Raw genomic sequence first — 26,962 nt, 5'->3', positions numbered from 1 at the left:
CACAGTACCACAACAGCCTCAGAGCTTGCCGCAGCCTTATTCGGAGTAGCAAATGCAACTATGAAAAGCAAATAGCGCGCGAAATTAAAACTAACTCCAAGAAATTCTTCACGTACATAAGATCGAAAAAGAAAAGAAAATCCAATATTGGTCCCCTGACAGACGAGACTGGATCTGTAACTCAGGACAGTAAACAGATGGCCAGAATCCTCAACAGTAACTTCGCATCCGTATTCACAGTCGAGGACATCGAAACCATTCCCGAGGGTCCTGACCCGCCGAGTGAGATCACGCCGCTGGAAATTGACTCAATATGCGACCAAGAAGTAAAAAAGTACTTGGACAAACTCGACACGAACAAGTCAACGGGACCCGACAGTTTGTCCCCGCGGTTATTAAAAGAGCTTAAACAACAAATACTTCAACCACTCACTACCATATTCAACCGGTCAGTTCAACTAAACAAGGTCCCGGAAGACTGGAAGATGGCGAACGTAACACCGATTTTCAAAAAAGGAGACAAAAGTGTTGCATTAAACTACAGGCCCATAAGTTTGACATCAGTGGCAGGAAAAATACTCGAAAAGATTATTAGAGATAAACTTGTTAAGTTTCTAGAAAACAATAATATAATCTCCGACACCCAGCATGGCTTCAGAAACAAGCGCTCCTGCCTAACGAATTTATTAAACTTCTTCCAAGGTATATATAAGAACTGGGATGCCCACATCCCCAGTGATGTTATATACCTGGACTTTCAGAAAGCCTTCGACAAGGTACCGCACGAGCGACTCCTTAAAAAACTGCACTCGGCGGGCATCGGAGCCAATCTGATCGCGTGGATAAGAGATTGGCTCACCGACAGAAAACAACGAGTACTACTCAACGTACAGCCTTCTGATTGGCTTCCAATCACTAGTGGAGTGCCTCAAGGGTCAGTGCTGGGACCCATCCTCTTTATCATATATATCAATGATCTAGAATCAGGACTGAAATCCACAATATCGAAATTTGCAGATGACACCAAGGTGGGTGGAGATGTCCTCACAAAGACCGACTGCGAAATCATTCAGAAAGACCTCAATCACATTGTCGAATGGTCGGAAAAATGGCAAATGTCTTTTAATGTTGACAAATGCAAAGTCATGCACATTGGGTCCCAAAATAGTAACCACACATACATCATGAATGGGAGACCTCTGCAAGCGATGCAGGAGGAAAAGGATCTTGGGGTCACTATCAGCAGTGACCTGAAACACGCGAATCACTGTAAAAAAGCATACAACAAGGCCAACATTATGCTCGGGTTCATAGCGAGGAACTTCGAGTGTAAAACACCAGACGTGATGCTATCCTTGTATAATTCCATGGTAAGACCGCACCTCGAGTATGCAGTGCAGTTCTGGTCTCCCAGTTACAGAAAGGACATTGCTTTACTGGAAAGGATTCAACGACGCGCCACAAAGATGATTCCAACCTTCAGGGCTCAACCGTACGAGGAACGACTCAAGCGACTCAATCTCTTTACATTGGAGAAAAGACGCCTACGAGGGGATATGATTCAAGTCTTCAAGTATCTAAAAAAGTTCAATAACGTCGATTACTCCAAATTCTTTGAACTGCAAACCAACTCAAGAACTAGAAATAACGGTTTACCCATTCAGTCGAGTCGATGTAACACAGACATTGGAAGGAGTTTCTTTTCAAACCGAGTCATCCGCCACTGGAACAATCTTCCCTCAGAAGTAGTAAATGCGAATACCATCAACTCCTTCAAATATAGAATCGACCGTCATTTCGCTGCGTCGGGAGTAAACTGAATAACGAGGGGCTTCCATCTGCTCCTCAATATCGAGGTGCTTTCATCTGCTCACCAAGCCCCAAGTGGCGGTCGAGCAGATTAAATCACCCAAGCGGGCGTCCTCGTAATGAGCCAATAGGCTTTCTGTTGCCTGCATTTCCATGTTTCCATGTTACTCCACCGGTGGTTTTTATCGGACAACAGTTCCCGTTCCGTGTTTTACAAGATGCAGCCCCCCCTCGTTCAGACGTCAGGGCTTCTTCTTCTTCTTCTTCTTCTTCTTCTTCTTCTTCTTCTTATTATTATTATTATTATTATTATTATTATTATTATTATTACTATAATTTTTATTGTTATTATTATTATTATTATTATTATTATTATTATTATTATTATTATTATTATTATTATTATAATTATCATTATCATTATTATTATCATTATTATTATTATTATTATTATTATTATTATTATTATTATAATTTTTATATTATATTATATATTATTATTATTATTATTATTATTATTATTATAATTTTTATATTATATTATATATTATTATTATTATTATTATTATTATTATTATTATTATTATTATTATTATTATCATTATAATTATTATAATTATTATTATTATTATTATTATTATTATTATTATTATTATTATTATTATTATTATTATTATTACTCCTACTATTATTCCACTACCACCATCATCAGCACGATAAAAAAAGGAAGAATATAAATAAAATTTCGGCATTTTCATATTTTATTCAGCTTTGTAAACGTGAAACATTTTGATGAGAAGAAACCAAAGAAAAAAACAGCTCATATGTGTCAGTGTGTGTGTGTGTGTGTGTGTGTGTGTGTGTGTGTGTGTGTTTGCCTAGTGTATGTGAGTGGTACTGGGGCATGGCTTGTAGAGGCCGTCGGTGCAGCACAGGGGTTCGGTGGACTCAAGATCATCATACAGCAGGGGACCGTGGCAGATGTTGCTGTACCCGTGCACCTGAAGAAAAAAATATACATAGCTACATACATACACACATACATCCATACATGCATTATAGCCCAGCATAGTTTGGCGCTTAAATACGATTTACATTGATTTTCATGGATGTTCAGACCACACTATCCCTAGACCAAAGTGAAATGACATCAAATCTAATGGGCACCAGACTGCATTTCTTCCTTAGCGACTATGAAGGTGAAGGAAGTGGCGGTCGAGTTTACTTTTACATTATGAGACAAGTGGTTTACGTAATACTTTGTAGGGGTGAAAGAGTGTAAGTACTGAATAACTCGCCGTAGTATACAGGACAGAAGTGTTAGAGGATTACTTAATACATTGTAGGGGTGAACACGATGAAACAAACTCATCCATGCACAAGTCGTGTGGCAAGTTTACGAAATCCTGTGCAGGGGTCGAAGAGTGAAGGTAGTGATCGACTCTTGCATCAATAAGTTGTAAATATGAGATGCTTACGTTATACTTCCTTGGGATGAAAACGTGAAGATGCTACTGCCATTAGTTAACTCTTGCATTAGTATACAGGACGAAAGTGTTTGATATTTACCTAATACCTTGTAGGGGTGAACAATATAAAAGTCCTGGTTAACTCTTGCATGCACTAGTATACAGGATGGAGGTGTGACAAGTTTACGAAATAGCCTACTGTGGAGGGGGTGAAAGAGTGAAGATATTAGCTAACAGGCATAAGTAAACTGGAAGCTTGAGAGACTGCCTTAGCTAGTGGGGCTGAAAGAAAGAAGATACTGGTTAACTAATATACAGGACGGAGATGTGACAAGTTCACGAAATACCGTGTGGGGGTGAAAGTGAAGATATTATATAGTTAACTTGCATTAGTAAGTAAGGGGAGACACCTGTTTACCAAGTTAACATGAACAGAGTAAGATGAAGCCGCACGCATACGTACCTTGTGGGGTCCGAAGTTTGAGAGTCCGTCGCCGACAATGTTGTTACAGAACTGCTGGCCCACAGTGATGCCGTCTGGAGTGGTAGCATCCAGGTTTCCGCTGCCCATCATCTTATGCCACTGTTTAATGAAAGTTGAGGGAAGATTAATCTTACACGTTGTTTTTTTCGTATTGTAAACTGTCTGTATCATTATTACTGCCACTTCTGTTGCTTATAATTATTTATTGTTTGTTGTTTATACTTTGAAACTTTTTTTTTCTTTTTTCCTCATCTTTTTAATATGCTGCTTCAGTCTACTACTACTACTACTACTACTACTACTACTACCCCATCACACACACACACACACACACACACACACACACACACACTGCATCATCCCAGACATACCTACCCCCCCCCCCACCCCCCCCCACACCCCACACACACAAACACACACACACACACACACACATCACTCCGTTTCGTAACTGGCTAAAACGCTGCGCTGCCAGGCTTCACAGCCTGACAGGGCGGCGGTTTGAGCCATTGCCTTCTCGATATAGAGGAGGACTGATAGCTTGCTGGATTCTTTGCCGATGAGTCATCCAAGCAAGGCGGAGTGTCCCGCGCTCTCCAACTATGTTATTTTTTGTGTTTTAATGCATATTTTTTCTGTTATATATATTTTTTTCTGTGATAAATACAGGTTTTCCAACATCAATATCTTTTAAACATCATCAAATTAGACCTAAAATAGAGGAGAATAAATAAGATATTGTATATGGAGAGGGAGAAATAATTATTCACATGAAAAATTATATAAATACATTGACAGTCGTAACTGGTTAGAATCCTATTATTTTGATTTGTCGTCGTTTCTAGATATCTCTTTTGACATTCATAACGCTGTCGTTACAATTAGTACTGTATTCAACAAGCCGATCCTCTATCCCTATACTATTATAGGCAACTCAGTCACCTGTTATCCTGCAACTACAAGTTACATAGAGGCATTATAGAGTGCACCACCACTGAGTAGTGAATCTTAGTCTCACATTTCGAAGCCATATATTATAAACGTAAACTATTTCATTGCTATTATACGATTATATCTTCCTAAAAAAATATAACGATAAAATATACCATGGCTATTAAATGAGTAAATAATTTGTCCCAGGAACGGAGGTGATCTTTTGACCTATAACGCTTTGTATCGCTTCTTAGGTCCTCCTTCTCAACACTTCTATACTTCACACCATGCACTTAGTTACTTCGCAGTGCACACTTATACACTTCACCCTGAACCTAGGTGTTTTTCTGTTCTTTTCTTCCCTTGACTTTGCTTTTCTATTCCCTTTTGAAGTTTTGAGAGGGTTGTTGCATCCCCCTCACGCGTAGTTGCCAGATACCAGGTGACTGAGCTGCCTAGTATCGGGATGGAGGATCGGCTTGTTGAATATAGTAATTGTAACGACAGCGTTATGAATGTCAAAACGAAATGTTTAGAAACGATAACAAATCAAACTAATAGGAGTACCCAGCTACGACTGTCAATGTATTTATTTGATTTTTTTGTGTGAATATTTCTGCCTCTTCTTATACTGTATCTTATTTATTTCCTCTTTTTTGTCTAAATTGATAATGTTTATGAGATATTAATGTTGGAAAACCTTTATTTATCACAATTTTTTTTTCACAAAGATATGGAAAGATATATATATAAAAAAAAAAAACATTTTATTGGAGAGCGCGGGACACACTCGGCCTTACTTGGATGACTCATAATTTGAGCTGTCAGGCCATCTCTATATCGAGACGGCAATGGTCGAGCCCGCTCAGGGCGGATTCTTTCCGTTAACTAGGAGTGGTTATTGTCCCCCCTTGAGGAAGGGGGATGGGCTGTGTGGTGGGTGAGGTCCTGGCAGTACCCATCGATCGACGATAAAGAGCACTTGCTCATGTCGGGAGTGTACCTGCTGGTGATTACGAGTCCACCACGTGATCAGGCCGTGGTGGTGGTGAATACACACACACACACACACACACACACACACACACACACACACACACACTTACCGCATTCTGGCACACGGTCTTGCACTCGAGGACCTTTGAACAATCGGCGACGTGCTCGTGGGGGAATTCGTCCAGCTGCACCAGACCCCCGTGCCTGGTGGCGAAGACTCCGCAGTGACAGTGCACGGATCCCTCTGGTCCGTGGTCCCCGCTGGAGGGGGGAGAGGAAAAGGTGGGCGATGGCAAGGCAACATCAATACATCTTCTGTGGCAAAGTCAGTGGATCGACCTGGCTCTTAACACCGTCAAACCAACGCTAGGCGAGTGGAGCACCGCAAACCGCTCCACTCGCCGCGACGAAATAGTCCTGAGCCGGGTGCGCATGAACTGCACCCGGTTCACACACCTGATCCCCTACATCAATAGAACATTTCCACCGATATGTCAGACTTGTGATGATTTACTGTCTATCAGTCACCTCATATTGCACTGCAGTAAATTTACCCGTGAACGCAGTCCACTGGTAAACTACTGCAGAGCGAGGGATATTCCCATCACCTTGGTCGCAGTTCTTGGTGACGGGAATCCGAGGTGACCGATATATTGATGCTTTTCTTAAGAGAGACCCGCTTGATCGACGAGATGTGACGACACTTTTTTTTTGTTCCTAATTTCTGTTATTATATATGAAATATATACATAGTATTATGGTAAACCTACATATATCTTATGTAAACAAATGTACTATTACTGTTGTGGTCCACGTGATAATCAGCACGTGAGACATATAAAATTGATATATATATATATATATATATATATATATATATATATATATTTATATATATATCTATATATATATATATATATATATATATATATATATATATATATATATATATAATCTCATTTTTATATGCTTGGTCTATTGCTGGGCCACACAGCCCTGTGTGTGTGAATGTGGTATTCATTCCTATGGATAGCTTTGGATAGGAAGAAGAAAACGAAGAAGGCGCGGAAGAGGAGGTGGGGAAGGACGAAGTGATAGTGAGGACGTGAAGACAGATAAAGAGAGAAGGAAGAGAAAAAAAAATAAAGAAGAAGAAAGAGGAGGAGGAGGAGAAGAAGGGATGGAAGGATGTGTTGGTATGCGGTTGTCAGATTATGTAACAACATGCCTCATGGAAAAAAGACAAAAACACACGATGGGGTTGATGAAAAGAAAGAGAAGAAGAAACGTGAAGGGGGGATGGTGAAGAAAAGAAGAAGAAAAAAAGGGAATGAAGAATATGACGATGAAAAAGACGTAGTAAAGATATAATAATAAAGCATTAAGCCTAACAAGAAAAAAAAGAAGGTAAGACGATGATTAGAAAAAAAATAATACGTAGAACAAAAACAAAATAATAATGATGATGATAATAATAATAGTAATAATAATAATAATAATAATGATAATAATAATAAGAAGAAGAAAAAAAAACGATAATAATAATAATATTAATGATGATAATAATAATAATAATAATAATAATAATAATAATTATGATAATAATAATAATAATAATAATAATAATAATAATAATAATAATAATAATAATATTAATAATAATGATAGTAATAATAAGAAGAAAAACGATAATGATAATAATAAAAATATTAATGATAATAATAATAATAATAATATTAATAATAATAATAATAATAATAATAATAATAATGATAACAACAACAGTAATAATGATGAAGAGGAAGAGAGAAAAGACCGAAGTGTTAGGAAGAGAAAGGAAAATACGACAGGAGGAGGAGGAGGAGGATTGAGGTGTCTATTGGCTGCCAGGAGGAAGGAAATAAGAAAGAGTGAACAAAAGGAAGAAGTGGACATGGAAACACGGGCAGCAGGAAGCCTGTTGGCTCACCACAAGGCTGCCCGCTCCAGAGCTTTGATCCGCTCGACAGGCACTTCACTGAATGCAGAGCAGGTGAAAGCACTTAGTACGTACGTTCATTTGACTCCTGTCGCCACGAGGCAACGGTCGATTTGTTTTATAAAAGAGTTGATGGTTTTCCACTTACTACTTCTGCAGGAAGGTTGTTCCAATTTCGGATGACTCGGTTTGAGAAGAAACTCATGCCAATGTCTGACTACATCGCCTCGCTTGAATAGGTAGACCGTTATTTCTAATTCTTGAGTTGACTGTAACTCAAAGAACTCAAAGAGTGATCGACGTTACTGAACTTTTTTAAGTACTTGAAGACATGAATGATATCTCCTTGTAAGCGTCTTTTCCATCTCTCTCTCTCTCTCTCTCTCTCTCTCTCTCTCTCTCTCTCTCTCTCTCTCTCTCTCTCTCTCTCTCTCTCTCTCTCTCTCTCTCTCTCTCTCTCTCTCTCTCTCTCTCTCTCTCTCTCTCTCTCTCTCTCTCTCTGAGTTACCTTGAAAGCCACTCATTAATTGGGGACTCACAACATGGCTTCCGAAACAAAAGATCCTGCCTATCAAATCTATTAACCTTTTATAACGACCTCTTCACTGTTTATGACGTAACCAAATCACTGGACATAGTCTATCTTGATTTCCAGAAAGCGTTTGATAAAGTCCCGCATCATAAATTACTTTACAAATTAAAGCAAATAGGTATTGACGGTCAGGTAAACCAATGGATCGCGAATTGGTTGAGCAACAGACAACAAAGAGTAGTGATTGACGGATTTAACTCAGAGTGGGCGCCGGTCACTAGTGGCGTCCCTCAGGGCTCGGTTCTTGGCCCAGCGCTCTTCATTATTTACATCAACGACGTGGATGTTGGACTCAATAACCGCATTAGTAAATTTGCAGACGACACAAAGATTTGTAACTCGGTTCTCACTGACGAAGACAGGCAAAGCCTCCAAGAGGATTTGCACAAAATTTCAGCTTGGTCGGATAGATGGGAGATGCCCTTTAACGTAAACAAGTGCCAGGTCCTTCAAGTTGGAACGAGGAATAAGAAGTTTGATTACGAAATGCGCGGCGTTAAACTCAAAAGCGTTCAATGCGTCAAGGACTTGGGGGTCAAAATAGCGTCAAAACTCAAATTCTCACAGCAATGCATCGATGCAGCAAATAAAGCGAACAGAATGTTGGGCTTCATTAAAAGAAACTTTTTATTTAAGAATAAAGATGTAATACTCCCGCTCTACAACAGTTTAGTCAGACCCCACTTGGAATATGCGGTACAGTTTTGGTCTCCCCACCATGCAAAGGATATTGCTAAATTAGAAGGTGTTCAGCGTCGGGCAACGAAAATTATCCCTTCCTTGCGCAACAAATCCTACGAAGAAAGGCTTTCTACCCTTAACATGTTCTCTCTTGAGAAACGTCGCCTCCGAGGAAAACTGATCGAATGTTTTAAAATACTTAATGGTTTCACGAATGTAGACAGATCAACATTGTTTATGATCGATGACACTTTGCGCACGAGGAACAATGGCGTAAAACTCAGATGTAGACAAGTAAATTCAGACTGCACCAAATTTTTCTTCACCAACGTTGTAGTGCGAGAATGGAATAAGCTCCCACCATCAGTGGTCCAGTGTAACACGATTGACTCCTTCAAAAATAAGCTCGACCGTCACTTCCTTCAACTTAATATCAACTAGAGTAGAAATGCAACGTTTTGGAGTCTTCTGATTAATGTAAAATCACTTAGGTTTAAGGACAGACCACCAAGTCTGGACCATGGGGTCTGTGTGGTCTGATTTTCTATGTAAATCTGTGTAAATCTCTCTCTCTCTCTCTCTCTCTCTCTCTCTCTCTCTCTCTCTCTCTCTCTTTTTTAAGGAGGTTGAGTCGCTCGGTTGAGTCAGTGTGTGTTAGTGTGTGTGTGTGTGTGCGCGCCAAAGTTTCACAGATCGCTACACTTCTCGCCCTTAGGGGGCAGAGTTTCGCGGTGAAGACAAACAACTTGACACTCCTCGGACCTTGCTTGCTCTCGAAGGGCCGGTGTGTATGTGCTGACAGAGGAGCTGGTCTGCAAACCTGACTCCTTTCATTCACCTCGTCCATGAAATTATCTACTTCTTGAAGATGTCTATCGTATCGGCACTCACCATATGACTGCTAAACCTGTCCCACTCATCCACCACTATTCATAAACCAGCTCCATTCAGTGTCTTCAATGAATCTGGACTTGTCTCACAAATCCATTACTAGCAGAGTTATACCCGCGACTCTTATACCGCAAGAAGCTTATTGACATCACTCCTATTAATCAAACCCTTCGCCCATTTATGAACTTAATCAGTCTCCACGCTCACTTCGCCTTTTCAGAGCATATAGAGCTGGATGAATGCTTAAATCTAACTTTGTCGGTCAAGTCATAACATCCATGAATAGTTTTGTCATTCCTCTCAGCACAGACTCTAACACCACCTATCTTCAGCAACCATGAATCTTATAGGGACATATTCTTATACACATTGAGATATTTGGCAAGGCTTTCGTAGGAATCGTAGGCATGCCAGTGGGTAGTTTAGTGACCCTGGTGGTACCTCGACAGAGCTTTCGTACTCATGAAAGTGAACAAACACTCACGAGAAGCCAGCCAATTCATCTTCTTTTAGGTCTTGAAAAAAGGTGATGTGCGAGGCGGAATCGTCATAGAATACCGATTTATGAAATAATTGTCTTGTACTGGCACGCACCACATGACTGCCAAGGCTGTTCCACTCCTCCAACACTCTGTAGGCGAGCCATTTCTTACTCATATCCTTATCTTTGTAGTTACCTGGCCAGGGCGAGGCAGGTGGCGAGGAGGAAGCTCATTATCCCCTTCATACTGGTGGTGGTGCTGGCTGTGGTGGTGTTGACAGTGGTGCTGGTGGAGCCGAGTCTGAGGACCTCCAAGCCCACCTCCAGCATTTATATTTCCTAGCGCTCCTCCTCTTCCTCCTCTTCTTCCTCCTCTTCCAGGAAGACTGTGTACCCCACCCCTCCTCCTCCTCCCCCTCCCCAACTCTCCTATATATACTCGTTCTCTGCACACACTGCTTTCTTCTCCTCCTCCTCCTCCCCCGTCCCCTCCCTCTCCTTCCCTTTCTCTGCACACACTACCTCCTCCTCCTCCTCCTCCTCTTCCTCCTTCTCCTCCTCCTCCTTCACTCAACTATCCAATCTCCACCACCCTAAGATCCGTTATCCTCCTCCTCCTCCTTTTCCTTCTTTTTTTTTTTTCTTTGTTCCACCTCCTCCTCCACCTCCTCCTCCTCCTCCTCCTCCTCCTCCTCCTCCTCCTCCCTGACGTCCTCCACATGCCCTCTGGCGTCTGGAAAATCCTCACCGACCAGTATTGAACAAAGAATGCTGCACCACCACCACTGCAACTCCACCACCAACATCATCACCACTACCACCACCACTATCATCACCCCTCCCCCCTACACACACACACACACACACACACACACACACACACACACACACACACACACACACACACACACACACACACACACACAAGTATGCACACATCACCATCACTACCAGGCAATCCTATACTCCCCCTCCCCACTACCACCACCAACAGCATCACTCACTACAGGCATTCCACAGCCTCTTCCACACCTGCAGAACCTGATTGGGCTGACACAGGTATCTTGCAGGTGTGTGTGTGAAGTCATCAAGGTTTGCTTGAAGGGGATTGAGTTGTTTTTGTGAATCTGTAACTTTCTTTGTTTCTTTCTTGGTAATGTTTTTTTTTTGTTTGTTTATTTCTTTGTGTCTGCTTCTTTTCACTTGTTTGAGGGAGTTCATTTTTTTCTGTTTTGTTTTGCGTTTTTTTTTTGTTTATCTTTTCTTTTTTGATGCTTTGTTTATTTCATGTTTATTTCCTTCTATTATTATTTTTGGGGGTAATTTCTTCTTATTTCCGTTCTTCCGTTTTTTTGTATGTTTTTTTTTCTTTTATTTTTTTTGGGTAATTTCTTATTACTTTCGTTTTTCTGTTTTATTTTAAGTATGTTTTTTCCTTTTCTTTTTTGGGTAATTTCTTTTTATTTCCGTTTTTCCGTTTTTTTTTTGTATGTTTCTTTCATGTTTCCTTTTTATTCATCTTTATTATCATGAAAATTCTTTGTTTTCTCCTTTTTTTTACTGTTTCGCAATGTCTTCTTTTATTATTTTTTTTTATTTTTTTCGTCTATTTATTGTTTTCTTCCATTCTTTTACTGTTTTGTATGTTTTTTGTTATTTTTATTTATCTCTGTTTATTTGTGTATCTATAATTCTTTGTTTTCTTCATTCTTTATTGTATAGTATGTTATTTGTTCTTTTGTTGACCTTTCTTATTCATTTCATCTATTAACTCTTTGTTTTCTTCCATTGTTTCCTTCCATGTTATTTGTTCTTTTGTTGACCTTTCTTATTCATTTCATCTATTATTTTTTTTGTTTTCTTCCATTTCCTTACTGTTTTGTGTTCTTATTTTTTATTTTATTTTTAGCAGTGAAAAGCATTGAAGAAGATACAGATTAAGAACCTTGCCTGATAACGAGACTTAAACACGAAAATATTCCTCCACCCGAAACTTCAAGTTTCATTGGAGCAGTGATTAGCGGGGTTTTTTTTTAGACACTTTATTTTTGTTGCCCTTGAGCGGCTTCCTTTCTTGTAAAAAAAAAGAAAACAACGAAATAGGAGATAATTTATAATAACTCTTCCCTAGTACTCATTATCACTCGTACGATAACGACCGTCACGGAGGGGGAGGAGGGAAATCAAAAGGAAAGAAGGAAGAAGGGCATATTTGTTGCGCTTAGCCAGTGAACTCTACACCATGGACCGGAAACTTGCCCCAGCTCTGTCATTAAGCTGCGAATTTTGAAAATCAACCGCTTTGGTGCGAATCGCCATAACTCCCTTATTTCTGGGGCTACAAAAATGATTTTCGTATCAATCGACGCAAAAATGATAGGGCTATATTTTATAATAAAGGACACGGCTCAAAAACCGATTTGAAAGGGAAAAAACGAATGAATTTGCAAAAAACGACTCTGTAAAGACCCTATTATTGAGTTCCCAACCTTGAAACCCACTTTTTATGAGAATTTCAAAAAACTATTTGCCAAATAATTTGGCCCTACCAATGTGCTTTCTAATATGATGTATAACATTTCCTTTCTCCCTGTAGTTTCGTCGTTAGAGCTCGAAACTTAAACCCTTCTGAGAGCGATTTTGACGAACTCCGGACACTTTGGCGTTTTTGTCTAGTGTGCCATTGCTATTGCCTCTAAAAGGCTGTAATTTGGGATGTAGCCCCTCTTGGCAATGTAATTTGACCAGCTCGAAAGATTGTTTGATAGCTCCGTTTCAAGTTTGTCGTCGAGCCGTCACAAAATTGCCTGTTTTTCGGCCCTTTTGCCGCGATTTGGACACGTCCTAATTTTTTGCTTATAACTTTTTTTATTCATTTACTGCTTTCCAATTTTTTTCTGATTATTAATCTGTATTAATAGAGCTTTCATTTGCCACCAAGCACGCCTTCCTAGCTTCAGTAATTTTTGCTCGAGCTTGACCGGAAGTCGCGACGAAAATTCGCTGAAACCGACTCATTTCACGCGCCGCGACGAAAAACCTTCCTGACGCCACAAAAATTAATATATATCTGCGTAAGAATTAAATGTATTATTCATTATTGTCCTTCAAAACAGTGCCTCCGTGCAGACACACTGCCTGGTCAAACTCTTTCGCCTTTGCCTGTCAACATCTACCTTTCCTTCTTACTGGAAGTATGCCTAAATACAGCCTGTGCCTAAGAAGGATGACCGCCCAATCCTCAAACTACCGTCCTATAGCTTTACTTTCTTGTCTATCTAAAGCTTTTGAATCAATCCTTAACCGGAAGATTCAAAAGCACCTTTCCACTTCTGACCTTCTATCTGATCGCCAGTATGGGTTCCGCAAGGGGCGTTCTACTGGTGATATCCTAGCCTTCTTAACTGACTCTTGGTCATCCTCTCTTAGCCGTTTCGGTGAAACCTTTGCTATTGCACTAGACATATCAAAAGCTTTTGATAGGGTCTGACACAAATCTTTGCTTTCCAAACTACCCTTCTACGGTTTCTATCCTTCTCTCTGTACCTTTATCTCCAGTTTCCTTTCTGACCGTTCTATTTCTGTTGTGGTAGACGGTCACTGTTCTTCCCCTAAATCTATTAACAGTGGTGTCCCACAGGGCTCTGTCCTATCTCCCACTCTTTTTCTGTTGTTCATTGATGATCTTCTTTCCAAAACGAACTGTCCCATCCATTCCTACGCCGATGATTCCACTCTGCATTACTCAACATCTTTTAATAGAAGACCCACCCTACAGGAACTTAACGACTCAAGGCTGGAGGCTGCAGAACGCTTAGCCTCAGACCTTACTATTATTTCCGATTGGGGCAAGAAGAACCTGGTGTCCTTCAATGCCTCAAAAACACAGTTTCTCCACCTATCCACTCGACACAATCTTCCAAACAACTATCCCCTATTTTTTGACAACACCCAGGTATCACCTTCCTCAACACTAAACATCCTCGGTCTATCCTTAACTCAAAATCTCAACTGGAAACTTCATATCTCATCTCTTACTAAATCAGCTTCCTCGAGGCTGGGCGTTCTGTACCGTCTCCGCCAGTTCTTCTCCCCCGCACAGTTGCTGTCCATATACAGGGGCCTTGTCCGCCCTCGTATGGAGTATGCATCTCATGTGTGGGGGGACTCCACTCACACAGCTCTTCTGGACAGAGTGGAGGCTAAGGCTCTTCGTCTCATCAGCTCTCCTCCTCATACTGATTGTCTTCTACCTCTTAAATTCCGCCGCAATGTTGCCTCTCTTTCTATCTTCTATCGATATTTCCACGTTGACTGCTCTTCTGAACTTGCTAACTGCATGCCTCCCCCCCTCCCGCGGCCCCGCTGCACTCGACTTTCTACTCATGCTCATCCCTATACTGTCCAAACCCCTTATGCAAGAGTTAACCAGCATCTTCACTCTTTCATCCCTCACGCTGGTAAACTCTGGAACAATCTTCCTTCATCTGTATTTCCTCCTGCCTACGACTTGAACTCTTTCAAGAGGAGGGTATCAGGACATCTCTCCTTTCGTATTTGACCTTGCTTTCGGCCACCTCTTTTGTTTCTTTTTTAGGAGCAGCGAATAGCGGGCTTTTTTTTTATTATTGTTGTTGTAAAAAAAAAAAAAATTAACGGAAAGAAATAGGGTTGAATACTAAATAAAAAAAATAACATGTATAACAAGGCGCTTCATATAGGTTGATTTATGTAGTGAAATGATTATATATATATATATATATATATATATATATATATATATATATATATATATATATATATATATATATATATATATATATATATATATATATATATATATATATATATATATATATATATATATATATATATATATATATATATATATATATATATATATATATATATATATATATATATATACTAAAATGGTTTTAATGCAAGATAGTCAACATATTGAAGTGTTCATATATGCATTTTTATGCAGATATATTATTTTTTGTGGCGTCAGGAAGGTTTTTCGTTGCGGCGCGTGAAATGAGTCAGATTCGGCGAATTTTCGTCGCAACTTCTGGTCAAGCTCAAGCAAAAATTACTGAAGCTTGGAACGCGTGCTTGGTGGCAAATGAAAGCTCTATTAATACAGATTAGATCAGAAAACAAATGGAAAGCACTATATAAATAAATAAAAATTATAAGCAAAAAACAGGCTATTTTGTGACGGCTCGACGACAAACTTGGAATCAAGCTATCAAAATATCCTTCGAGCTGGGCAAACTACATTGCCAAGAGGGGCTACATGCCAAATTACAGCCTCCTAGAGGTAATATCAATGCCACACTAGACAAAAACGGCAAAGTGTCTGGAGTTTGGCAAAATCGCTCTCAAAAGGGTTAACGTTTTGAGCTCTAGCGACGACACTACTGGGAGTAGGGAAATGTTTTGCATCATATTGGAATGCACATTGGTAGGGCTAAATTATTTATTAAATAGATTTTTTGTAATTCTCAAAAGATGAGTGGGTTTCAAGGTTGGGAACTCAAAAAACAGGGTTTTTTTCAGTCAGGTTTTTGCTAATTTATTCGTATTTTTAGCCTTTCAAGTCGGGTTTTGAGCCCTGTCGCTTATTAAAAAATATAGCCCTTTCATTTTGCCGTCGATTGATACCAAAAACATTTCTGTAGCCCTAGAAATAAGGAAGTTAGGCAATTCGCACAAAAGCCGTTGATTTTCCAAAATTCGCGGCTTAATGAAAAAGGCGCCGCAAAATCAGGAGTCCGCTGTCCATTACTTGAGATGTCACTGCATTAGCTGATCCACCGTCCAGCTTTGCTACCCCCCCCTTCTCTCAAGCCGTGTGTAGGTGTGAGGTTAGCGGCTAAGCCAAGCACACACAGGGTCATCTATGTTTACGTGTGTAATCATCCCAACAGTTTTCAATGGGCCGACAGTTTACAGTGCCGACGGTTTACAAAGAGTGCTAACAGTTTACAAAGAGTGCCAACAGTTTACAAAGAGGGCTAATAGTTTGCAAAGTGCCAACAGTTTGCATGGAATGCCAACAGTTTACAAAGTGCCAACAGTTTACAAAGAATGCCAACAGTTTACAAAGAATGGCAACAGCTTACAAAGAATGCCAACAGTTTACAAAGTGCCAACAGTTTACAAAGAGTGCCAACAGTTTACAAAGAATGCCAACAGTTTACAAAAACTGCCAGAAAGAGTCCAAACAGTATACAAAGAGTGCCTGCAGTGTCCAAAGAGTGCCAACAGTTTACAAACAGTGCCAGCGGTTTGCAAAGAGTGCCAACAGTATACAAAGAGTGCCTGCAGTTTGCAAAGAGTGCCAACAATATACAAAGAGTGCCAGCAGTATACAAAGAGTGCCAACAGTTTACAAAGTGCCAACAGTATACAAATAGTGCCAACAATATACAAAGCGTGCCAACAGTTTACAAAGTGCCAGCAGTATACAAAGAGTGCCAACAGTATACAAAGCGTGCCAACAGTTTACAAAGTGCCAACAGTATACTAAGAGTGCCAACAGTATACAAAGCGTGCCAACAGTTTACAAAGTGCCAACGGTATGCAAAGAGTGCCAACAGTATACAAAGCGTGCGAACAGTTTACAAAGTGCCACCAGTATACAAAGAGTGGCAACAGTTTACAAAGGGTGCCAACAGTATACAAAGCGTGCCAACAGTTTACAAAGAGTGCCAACAGTATACAAAGCGTGCCAACAGTTTACAAAGAGTACCAACAGATTACAAAGAGTCCCAAAAAATTACAAAGATTGCTTACAATTACAAAGAGTACCAACAGTTTTCAAAGGGCCAACATTTTCCAAAGAATGCCAACAGTTTACAAAGACTGCCAAGAGTTTATAAGAGTGCCAACAGTTTACAAAGAGTGCCAACAGTATACAAGGAATGCCAGCAGTTTACAAAGAGTGTCAACTGTTTACAAAGGGTGCCAACAGTTTACAAAGAGTGCCAACAGCATACAAAAAGTTCCAACAGTTTACAAAGCGTGCCAACAGTATACAAAGAGTGCCAAAAGTTTACAAAGAGTGCCAACAGTTAACAAAGAGTGCCAACAGTATACAAAAAGTGCCAACAGTATACAAAGAGTGCCAACAGTTTACAAAGAGTGCCAACAGTATACAAAAAGTGCCAACAGTATACAAAGAGTGCCAACAGTTTACAAAGAGTACCAACAGCATAGAAAGAGTGCTAACAGTTTACAAAGAGTGCCAAAAGTTTACAAAGTGCCAACAGTTTGCAAAGAGTGCCAACCGTTTACAAAGAGTGCCAACAGAATACAAAGAGTGCTAATAGATTACAAAGAGTGCCAACAATTTACAGAGTGCCAACAGTTTGCAAAGAGTGCCAACAGTTTACAAAGAGTGCCAACAGTTAACAAAGAGTCCCAACAGTTTACAAAGAGTACCAACAGTTTGCAAAGAGTGCCACCAGTTTACAAAGAGTGCCAGCAGTTTACAAAGAGTGCCAATAATTTACAAAGAGTGCCAACATTTTACAAATAGTTCCAACAGTTTACAAAGAGTGCCAACAGTTTACAAAGAGTGCCGACAGCTCATAAAGAAATCCAACAGTTTACAAAGAGTGTCAACAGTTTACAAAGAGTGCCTACAGTTTACAAAGAGTTCCAACAGTTTTCAAAGAGTGCTAACAGTTTACAAAGAGTGGCAACAGTTTACAAAGAGTGCCAACAGTTTACAAATAGTGCCAAAAATTACAGAGATTACTAACAATTACAAAGAGTACCAACAGTTTTCAAAGGGCCAACAGTTTACAAAGACTGCCAACAGTTTACAAGAGTGCCAACACTTTACAAAGAGTGCTAATAGTTTACAAAGAGTGCCAATAGTTTACAGGGTGCAAACAGTTTACAAAGAGTGCCAACAGTTTACAAAGAGTGCCAACAGTTTACAGAGAGTACCAACAGTTTAAAAAGAGTGCTAACAGTTTACAGAGAGTGCCAACAGTTTACAAAGAGTTCTAACAGTTTACAAAGAGTGCCAACAGTATACAAAGAGTGCCATCAGTTTACAAAGTGCTAACAGGTTACAAGGAGTGCTAACAGTTTACAGAGTGTGTCAACAGTTTACAAAGAGTGCTAGCAGTTTACAAAGAGTGCCAACACTTTACAGGGTGCCAACAGTTTACAAAGAGTGCGGGGAGTTTGCAAAGAGTGCCAACAGTTTACAAAGACAGGCAGCAGTTTGCAAAGAGTGCCACCAGTTTGCAAAGAGTGCCAGCAGTTTACAAAGAATGCCAACAATTTACAAAGAGTGCCAACATTTTACAAATTGTTCCAACAGTTCACAAAGAGAGCCAACAGATTACAACGAGTGCCAACAGTTTACAAAGAGTGCCGACAGTTTACAAAGATTGCCAACAGTTTACAAATAGTGCCAGAATTTACAAAGATTGCCAACAGTTTACAAAGAGTGCCAACAGTTTCCAAAGAGTGCCAACAGTTTACAGAGAGTGCCAACAGTTTACAATGAGTGCTAACATTTTATAGAGAATTCCAACAGTTTACAATGAGTATTAACAGTTTACAAAGAATGCCAACAGTTTTCAAAAAGTGGCAACAGTTTACAAAGAGTGCTAACAGTTTACAAAGAGTGCTAACAGTTTACAGAGAGTGCCAACAGTTTACAATGAGTGCTATCAGTTTACAAAGAGTGCGTGCCAACACTTTACAAAGAGTGCCAACAGTTTGCAAAGAGTGCCAGCAGTTTGCAAAGAGTGCCAGCAGTTTGCAAAGAGTTCCAACAGTTTACAAAGAGTGCCAACAGTTTACAAAGAGTGCCAACAGTTTACAGAGTACCAACAGTTTACAAAGAGTGCCACCAGTTTACAAAGAGTGCCAGCAGATTACAAAGAGTGCCAACAGTTTACAAAGAGTGCTTACAGTTTACAAAGAAGGCAAACAGTTTACAGAGAGTGCCAATAGTGTGCAATGAGTGCCACCAACTTACACAGAGTGCCAGCAGTTTACAAAAAGTGCCAACAGTTTACAAAGAGTGCCAACTTTTTACAGATAGTTCCAAAAGTTTACAAAGAGTGCCAACGGTTTACAAGGAGTGCCGACAGTTTATAAGTAGTTCCAACATTTTACAAAGAGTGTCAACAGTTTACAAAGAGTGCCGACAGTTTACAAAGAGTTCCAACAGTTTACAAAAAGTGCCAATAGTTTACAAAGAGTGCCGACAGTTTACAAAGAGTTGCAAATGTTTACAAAGAGTGCCAACAGTTTACAAAGAGTGGCAACAGTCTACAAAGAGTGCCAACAGTTTACAAACAGTTCCAAAAATTCACAAGGATTGCTAACAATTACAAAGAATACCAACAGTTTTCACAGGGCCAACAGTTTCAAAAGAATGCCAACAGGTTACAAAGATTGCCAACAGTTTACAAGAGTGCCAACAGTTTACAAAGAGTGCTGATAGTTTACAAAGAGTGCTAATAGTTTCAAAAGAGTGCTAAAGGTTTATAAAGCGTGCTAAAGGTTTACAAAGAGTGCTAACAGTTTACAAAGATTGCCAACAATTTGCAGAGAGTGCCAACAGTTTTCAAAGAGTACTAAAAGTTTACAGAGAGTACCAACAGTTTACTAAAAGTGCTAACAGTTTACAAAGAGTGCCAACAGTTTACAAAGAGTGCCAACAGTTCACAAAGAGTGCCAACAGTTTACAAAGAGTGCTAACAGTTTACAGAGAGTGCCAACAGTTTACAAAGAGTGCTAACAGTTTTCAAAGAGTGCCAACAGTTTACAAAGAGTGCTAACAGTTTAGAAAGAGTGCCAACAGTTTACAAAGAGTGCTAACAGTTTACAAAGGATGCCAACAGTTTACAAGGAGTGCCAACAGTTTACAAAGAATGTTAACAGTTTACAGAAAGTGCCAACAGTTTGCAAAGAGTGCGAACAATTTACAAGGAGTGTTAATATTATACAAAGAATGCCAAAAGTTTACAAATAGTACCAACATCTTACAAAGACTGCCAACAGCTTAAAAAGTTTGCCAACAGTTTACAAAAGTGCTGACAGTTTACAAAGAGTGTCAACAGTTTACAAAGAGTGCCAACAGTTTACAAAGAATGTCAACAGTTTACAAAGTGTCAACAGTTCACAAAGAGTGCTAACAGTTTACAAAGAATGCCTACAGTTTACAAAGAGTGCCAACAGTTTATAAAAAAATGTCAGAGTTTACAAAGAGTGCCAACAGTTCACAAGAGTGCCAAAAGTTTTCAAAGAGTGCTAACAATTATCAAAGAGCGCCAACAGTTTACTAAGAGGGCCAATAGTTTACAAAGAGTGCCAACAGTTTACAAAGAGTACTAACAGTTTACAAAATGTCAACAGTTTACAAAGAGTGCCAACAGTTTACAAAGTGTCAAGAGTTTACAAAGAGTGCTAGCAGTTTATTAAAGGTGCTAATAGTTTACAAAGAGTGCTAACAGTTTACAAAGTGTCAACAGTTTACATAGAGTGTTAACAGTTTACAAAGAATTCCAACAGTTTACAAAGAGTGCCAACAGTTTACAAAGAATGCCCGAGTTTACTAAGAGTGTCAACAGCTGACAAGAGTGCCAAAAGTTTACAAAGAGTGCTAACAATTATCAAAGAGCGCCAGCAGTTTACTAAGAGTGCCAATAGTTTACAAAATGTCAACAGTCTACAAAGAAAGGCCAAAGGTGCTAATAGTTTACAAAGAGTGCCAACAGTTTACAAAGAGTGCTGACAGTTTACAAAGTGTCAACAGTTCACAAAGAGTGCCAACAGTTTACAAAGAGTGCTGACAGTTTACAAAGTGTCAACAGTTTACAAAGAGTGCTAGCAGTTTATTAAAGGTGCTAATAGTTTACAAAGAGTGCTAACAGTTTACAAAGTGTCAACAGTTTACATAGAGTGTTAACAGTTTCCCAAAGGTGCTAATAGTTTACAAAGAGTTCCAATAGTTTAGAAAGAGTGCAAACAATTAACAAAGAGTACCAACAGTTTAAAAGAGTGTCAACAGTTTACAAAGAGTGCTAACAGCTTCCCAAATGTGCTAATAGTTTACAAAGAGTGTCAACAGTCTGCCTCTCTCTCTGCCTCTCTGTCCCTCTCTTTGCCTCTCTCTATCTCTTTCTGCCTGTCTCTTCCTCTCTGCCTCTCTCTGCCTTTCTCACTGCCTCTGTGTCTGCCTCTCTCTCTCTGCCTCTGTCTTCCTCCCTCTCTGCCTCTCTCTCTCCCTCTGTTTCTGCCCCTCTCTCTGCCTCTTTCCGCCTCTGTCTCTGCCTATCTCTCTGCCTCTGTCACTGCCTCTTGTCTGCCTCTCTCTCTGCCTCTCTCTCTTTGCCTGTCTCTGCCTCTCTCTCTGCCTTTCTCTTTTAGCAGATGCTCCATTAGCTGATCTAGAATCACATTTTCAAGTATCTTAGATAGAAACGTCAAGTTGTATACTGGTCTAAAGGAACATAAACACTGTGGATCCAGTTTACCCTTGACTATAGGTTTCACGATCGCCACTTTCTCACTCTCTGGAAAAATCTTGTTTTCGATACTATAGTCGGTTCGCCCGAGTCTGAAGTGTGTATTATCGCGCAACGGCAACCCGCAGCCACACGGTGTGTCCGATTTCGTGGATACTGTATGCTAGCCTACGCATAGTAAACAGTCGTCAGTGTCAATAATGTGTAGGCAGCAGTAACAAATACCGTCAATTATAGTCGATTATGAGTTAAAAATATTAGTAATGTCGCAAATTGCTGTTTTGTTGATTTACAAGATCTCTGATTATGGTTATTAAATAGCCTTGAAGCTGTCCACCGCCGATAAAAAAATAGAATGCTTTATATTAATAAAACATCTATTTACGACATTGCTAGTATTTTTTTAACTCATAATCGATTATAATTGACGGTATATGTTATTGCTGCCTACACATTATTGACACTGACGACTGTTTCCTATGCGTAGGCTAGCATACAGTATCCACGAAATCGGACACGCCGTGTGGCTGCAGGTTGCCGTTGCGCGATAATACTCACTTCAGACTCGGGTGAACCGACTATAGTGTTAACCATCTCAGTCATAATATTTAAGAAATCACTGAAGATTCCATTCTTAATGATGTCACTTATCGGCAAGGGATCATTATCACAGTACATCAGTTTCACCCTGTGTACGATAGTTTTCGCCACAGCCACATCCACTTGTTGAAAGCTTGTACACTTAATTTCAGGGACTGGAGTTTCCAAAGCGGGTCCATGGTAACCGTCGGGTTTAAAGTTCCTGATAAATTTCTCAATTTTCCTATCAAAAAAGTCTAGAAACATATTTGCCAGCACATCATCCGAGAATCCATCCGGCAGCTTGTTAACTTTTCTGTTTCCAGTCAAGCTGTCTGGCACCTTACATAGGTTACTAGAAGTTTGGTAAGGGTTTGGTAATGTTTGGTAAAGGTTGGTTATGTTTGGTAAGATTACGAGAGGTTTGATAATGGTTTAGTTAGGTTACAAGAAGTTTGCTACGAGTTTGGTTAGGTTACATAAGAACATAAGAACATAAGAACGCAGGAGTCTACAAGAGGCCGGTAGGCCTGTACGAGGCAGCTCCTTTGACCCTAAACTCCCGTGTATCTAACCCCACCTAATATCGCTCTCCATGAATTTATCTAGTCTATTTTTGAATGTGACAATTGTATTGGCACTCACCACATGACTGCTAAGCCTATTCCACTCATCCACCACCCTGTTAGTAAACCAATTTTTGCCTATGTCCCTGTTGAATCTGAATTTATCCAGTTTAAACCCGTTACTTCGTGTCCTGCCCGGTTCTCTTACCAACAAAACCTTATGAATGTCTCCCTTATTAAAGCCCTTCATCCATTTACAAACCTCGATCATGTCTCCACGCACCCTTCGCCTTTCTAGAGAATGCAAGTTTAACTGTTTGAGTCTTTCCTCGTATGGCAAGTTTCTCAACCCCTGAATCATCTTAGTCATCCTCCTCTGCACCGATTCTAACATTTTGATATCCATTCTATAGTAGGGTGACCAGAACTGAACCGCATAGTCAAGATGAGGTCTAACTAATGCTAAATATAGTTTGAGGAAGACTCCGGGGCTTCTGTTGCTTACGCTCCTTGAAATAAATCCCAGTACCCTATTAGCTCGATTTCTAGCTTGAATGCATTGTGCCCTTGGACGGAGATCAGAGCTCACTAAGACCCCTAAATCCCTCTCGCACCCAGAATTACTTATGAGAGTGTCATTTAAGCAATAGTTATGTGAGGGGTTGTTCCTACCTACACTCAGAATACTGCACTTCCCTACATTGAACTCCATCTGCCATTTATCCGCCCAGTCATATAATCTGTTGAGTTCACCTTGGAGAATACTAGCGTCCTGATCCGACTCAATTACTCTACCGATCTTGGTATCATCTGCAAATTTACTAACATCACTACTAATTCCTGTGTTTAAGTCATTGATATAAATAATAAACAAAAGTGGACCTAATACCGAACCTTGTGGGACCCCACTCGCAACACATCCCCAGTCAGATCTTTTACCATTGATTTGCACTCTTTGCTTCCTATTGCTAAGCCACGCCTTGACCCAGTTCAAAACTTTACCCTCTACTCCGTGAGCCTGTAATTTAGGCAACAGTCGTTGGTGAGGAACTTTGTCAAACGCTTTACTAAAATCAAGATAGATTACATCATAATTTTCATTTCTGTCAACCGCCTCAAATACTTTATTGTAGAAGGACAAGAGATTGGTGAGGCATGACCTACCTTTTGTGAACCCATGCTGCGAGTCGTGAATTAAGCTATGTTTCTCTAAATGCTCCCGAATGTTCCTGGCTATTATGGACTCCAGCATCTTCCCTATAACCGATGTTAAGCTAATTGGGCGATAGTTTGAGGCAACTGACCTGTCCCCCTTTTTAAAAATCGGCGTCACATTAGCTACTTTCCATAGGCTCGGCACATAGCCAGTATTTACCGACATCTTAAAGATGTCGGTTAGTGGGTCACTGATTACATCACCTAACTCCTTTAATACCCTCGGAAATATCCCGTCAGGACCTGGCGACTTGTTCTTCTTAAGCTTATCTATCTCATCCTGAACTACTTGCCTGGTAATGATTATATCCCTCAATTTATCGCCATCCCCGCCCTCGTACACCTGAACTCTTTCCGGTATAGTCGTACGAGAGGTTTGGTAAGGTTTGTTTAGGTTACGAGAGGTTTGGTAAGGTTTGGTTAGGTTACGAGAGGTTTGGTAAGGTTTGGTTAGGTTATGAGAGGTTTGGTAAGGGTTTGGTAAGGTTTTGGTTAGGTTACGAGAGGTTTGGTAAGGTTTTGGTTAGGTTTCGAGAGGTTTGGTAAGGTTTTGTTAGGTTACAAGAGGTTTGGTAAGGTTTTGTTAGGTTGTGAGAAGTTTGGTAAGGGTTTTGTAAGTTTTTAATAGGTTACGAGAGGTTTGGTCAGGTTAAGAGAGATTTGGTAAGGTTTTGGTTAGGTTACGAGAGGTTAGGAGAAGTTCTGGTAATTTTTTGGTAGGTTTGGTTAAGTTTTACCCTCGCAGACTGGGAGTAAATCAGGTGTTATGGCCGTGGTGAGGCTTCGTGCGTGGCAATGTTTACTTTACTGACAAGCCGCCATATATTGTTGCATTGCCGCGGCTTGGTTAATTAGTCTTTATTGGTAGTTTTGTCCGTGCTTACGTCTAGGTTAGGTTACCATAATATTTTTGAAGTGTTATATATTGGTTATAGTCTGACATGTATGGAGTACGTTTGGGTGGGTCCCGATCGAGTCTCTCCGCAGCGTCTCGCGTCCCCCCAAATACACCACTCATTCTCTTATATATGAGCTATTTACTATTTGAGAGGGTCTATTAAATATTCTGTGTACATTGAATAAGGCTTTGGATCTGTCCCTTTCATACAACACTGGCGAAGACTATAAAATTAAACATCTTACAAAAATACTCTCTTAGGCAGAACGTACTCCACCGGTAGTTTTTATCGGACAACAGTTCCCGTTCCGTGTTTTACAAGATACAGCCCCCCCTCGTTCAGACGTCAGGGCTTCTTCTTCTTCTTCTTCTTCTTCTTCTTCTTCTTCTTCTTCTTATTATTATTATTATTATTATTATTATTATTATTATTATTATTATTATTATTATTATTATTGTCATTATCATTATTATTATTATTATTATTATTATTATTATTATTATTATTATTATTATTATTATTATTATTATTATTATTATTATTATTATTATTATTATTATTATTATTATTATTATTATTATTATTATTATTATTATTATTATAATTATTATTATTATTATAATTATTATTATTATTATTATAATTATTATTATTATTATTATTATTATTATTATTATTATTATTATTATTATTATTACTCCTACTATTATTCCACTACCACCATCATCAGCACGATAAAAAGAGGAGGAATATAAATAAAGTTTCGGTATTTTCATATTTTATTCAGCTTTGTAAACGTGAAACATTTTGATGAGAAGAAACCAAAGAAAAAAACAGCTCATATGTGTCAGTGTGTGTGTGTGTGTGTGTGTGTGTGTGTGTGTGTGTGTTTGCCTAGTGTATGTGAGTGGTACTGGGGCATGGCTTGTAGAGGCCGTCGGTGCAGCACAGGGGTTCGGTGGACTCAAGATCATCATACAGCAGGGGACCGTGGCAGATGTTGCTGTACCCGTGCACCTGAAGAAAAAAATATACATACATGCATTATAGCCCAGCATAGTTTGGCGCTTAAATACGATTTACATTGATTTTCATGGATGTTCAGACAACACTATCCCTAGACCAAAGTGAAATGACATCAAATCTAATGGGCACCAGACTGCATTTCTTCCTTAGCGACTATGAAGGTGAAGGAAGTGGCGGTCGAGTTTACTTTTACATTATGAAACCAGTGGTTTACGTAATACTTTGTAGGGGTGAAAGAGTGTAAGTACTGAATAACTCGCCGTAGTATACAGGACAGAAGTGTTAGAGGATTACTTAATACATTGTAGGGGTGAACACGGTGAAACAAACTCATCCATGCACAAGTCGTGTGGCAAGTTTACAAAATCCTGTGCAGAGGTCGAAGAGTGAAGGTAGTGATCGACTCTTGCATCAATAAGTTGTAAATATGAGATGCTTACGTTATACTTCCTTGGGATGAAAACGTGAAGATGCTACTGCCATTAGTTAACTCTTGCATTAGTATACAGGACGAAAGTGTTAGATATTTACCTAATACCTTGTAGGGGTGAACAATATAAAAGTCCTGGTTAACTCTTGCATGCACTAGTATACAGGATGGAGGTGTGACAAGTTTACGAAATAGCCTACTGTGGAGGGGGTGAAAGAGTGAAGATATTAGCTAACAGGCATAAGTAAACTGGAAGCTTGAGAGACTGCCTTAGCTAGTGGGGCTGAAAGAAAGAAGATACTGGTTAACTAATATACAGGACGGAGATGTGACAAGTTCTCGAAATACCGTGTGGGGGTGAAAGTGAAGATATTATATAGTTAACTTGCATTAGTAAGTAAGGGGAGACACCTGTTTACCAAG

At 39.6% G+C, this 26,962-nt stretch overlaps 2 protein-coding genes across 7 annotated transcripts in view; both read right to left on the bottom strand.

Moving 5' to 3' along the window:
- Nucleotides 1-2,558: 2,558 nt before the first annotated feature.
- Nucleotides 2,559-26,962, bottom strand: part of LOC127000646 (uncharacterized) — a 121,994-nt gene continuing 97,590 nt past the window's right edge. For 4 of the 6 annotated variants that reach the window (XM_050864607.1, XM_050864606.1, XM_050864597.1 and 1 more), the window contains exon 4: nucleotides 25,851-26,100. In XM_050864607.1, the coding sequence (XP_050720564.1) occupies nucleotides 25,978-26,100 (123 nt within the window). In that variant the 3' untranslated portion in view covers nucleotides 25,851-25,977. Of the gene's footprint in view, nucleotides 2,678-25,850; nucleotides 26,101-26,962 lie in introns of those variants that run through there. The other 2 variants (XM_050864601.1, XM_050864602.1) reach the window with 2 other exon arrangements.
- Nucleotides 2,662-10,674, bottom strand: LOC127000648 (uncharacterized). The gene is made up of 4 exons (XM_050864611.1): nucleotides 10,511-10,674; nucleotides 5,802-5,952; nucleotides 3,742-3,861; nucleotides 2,662-2,810 (listed from the first exon to the last, which is right to left on the bottom strand). The coding sequence occupies exons 1-4, from the start codon at nucleotides 10,642-10,644 to the stop codon at nucleotides 2,688-2,690; spliced, it is 528 nt and encodes a 175-aa protein (XP_050720568.1). The 5' UTR covers nucleotides 10,645-10,674; the 3' UTR covers nucleotides 2,662-2,687.

The sequence above is a fragment of the Eriocheir sinensis genome, chromosome 19, assembly GCF_024679095.1.
Source record: "Eriocheir sinensis breed Jianghai 21 chromosome 19, ASM2467909v1, whole genome shotgun sequence".
Classification (NCBI taxonomy): domain Eukaryota; kingdom Metazoa; phylum Arthropoda; class Malacostraca; order Decapoda; family Varunidae; genus Eriocheir; species Eriocheir sinensis.
The sequence above is the reverse complement of the archived record's forward strand: the minus strand, read 5'-3'. Positions and strand labels throughout refer to the sequence as shown.

What these genes read in the sequence shown, in the direction of transcription:
- LOC127000648 (XM_050864611.1), bottom strand. Translation starts at nt 10,644, where the DNA reads ATGCTGGAGGTGGGCTTGGAGGTCCTCAGACTCGGCTCCACCAGCACC. An exon ending in ACCTGCCTCGCCCTGGCCAG is followed by an intron (nt 5,953 to 10,510) that starts GTAACTACAAAG and finishes TCCCCCCTCCAG; the next exon opens with CGGGGACCACGGACCAGAGG. An exon ending in CAAACTTCGGACCCCACAAG is followed by an intron (nt 2,811 to 3,741) that starts GTACGTATGCGT and finishes TTTTTTCTTCAG; the next exon opens with GTGCACGGGTACAGCAACAT.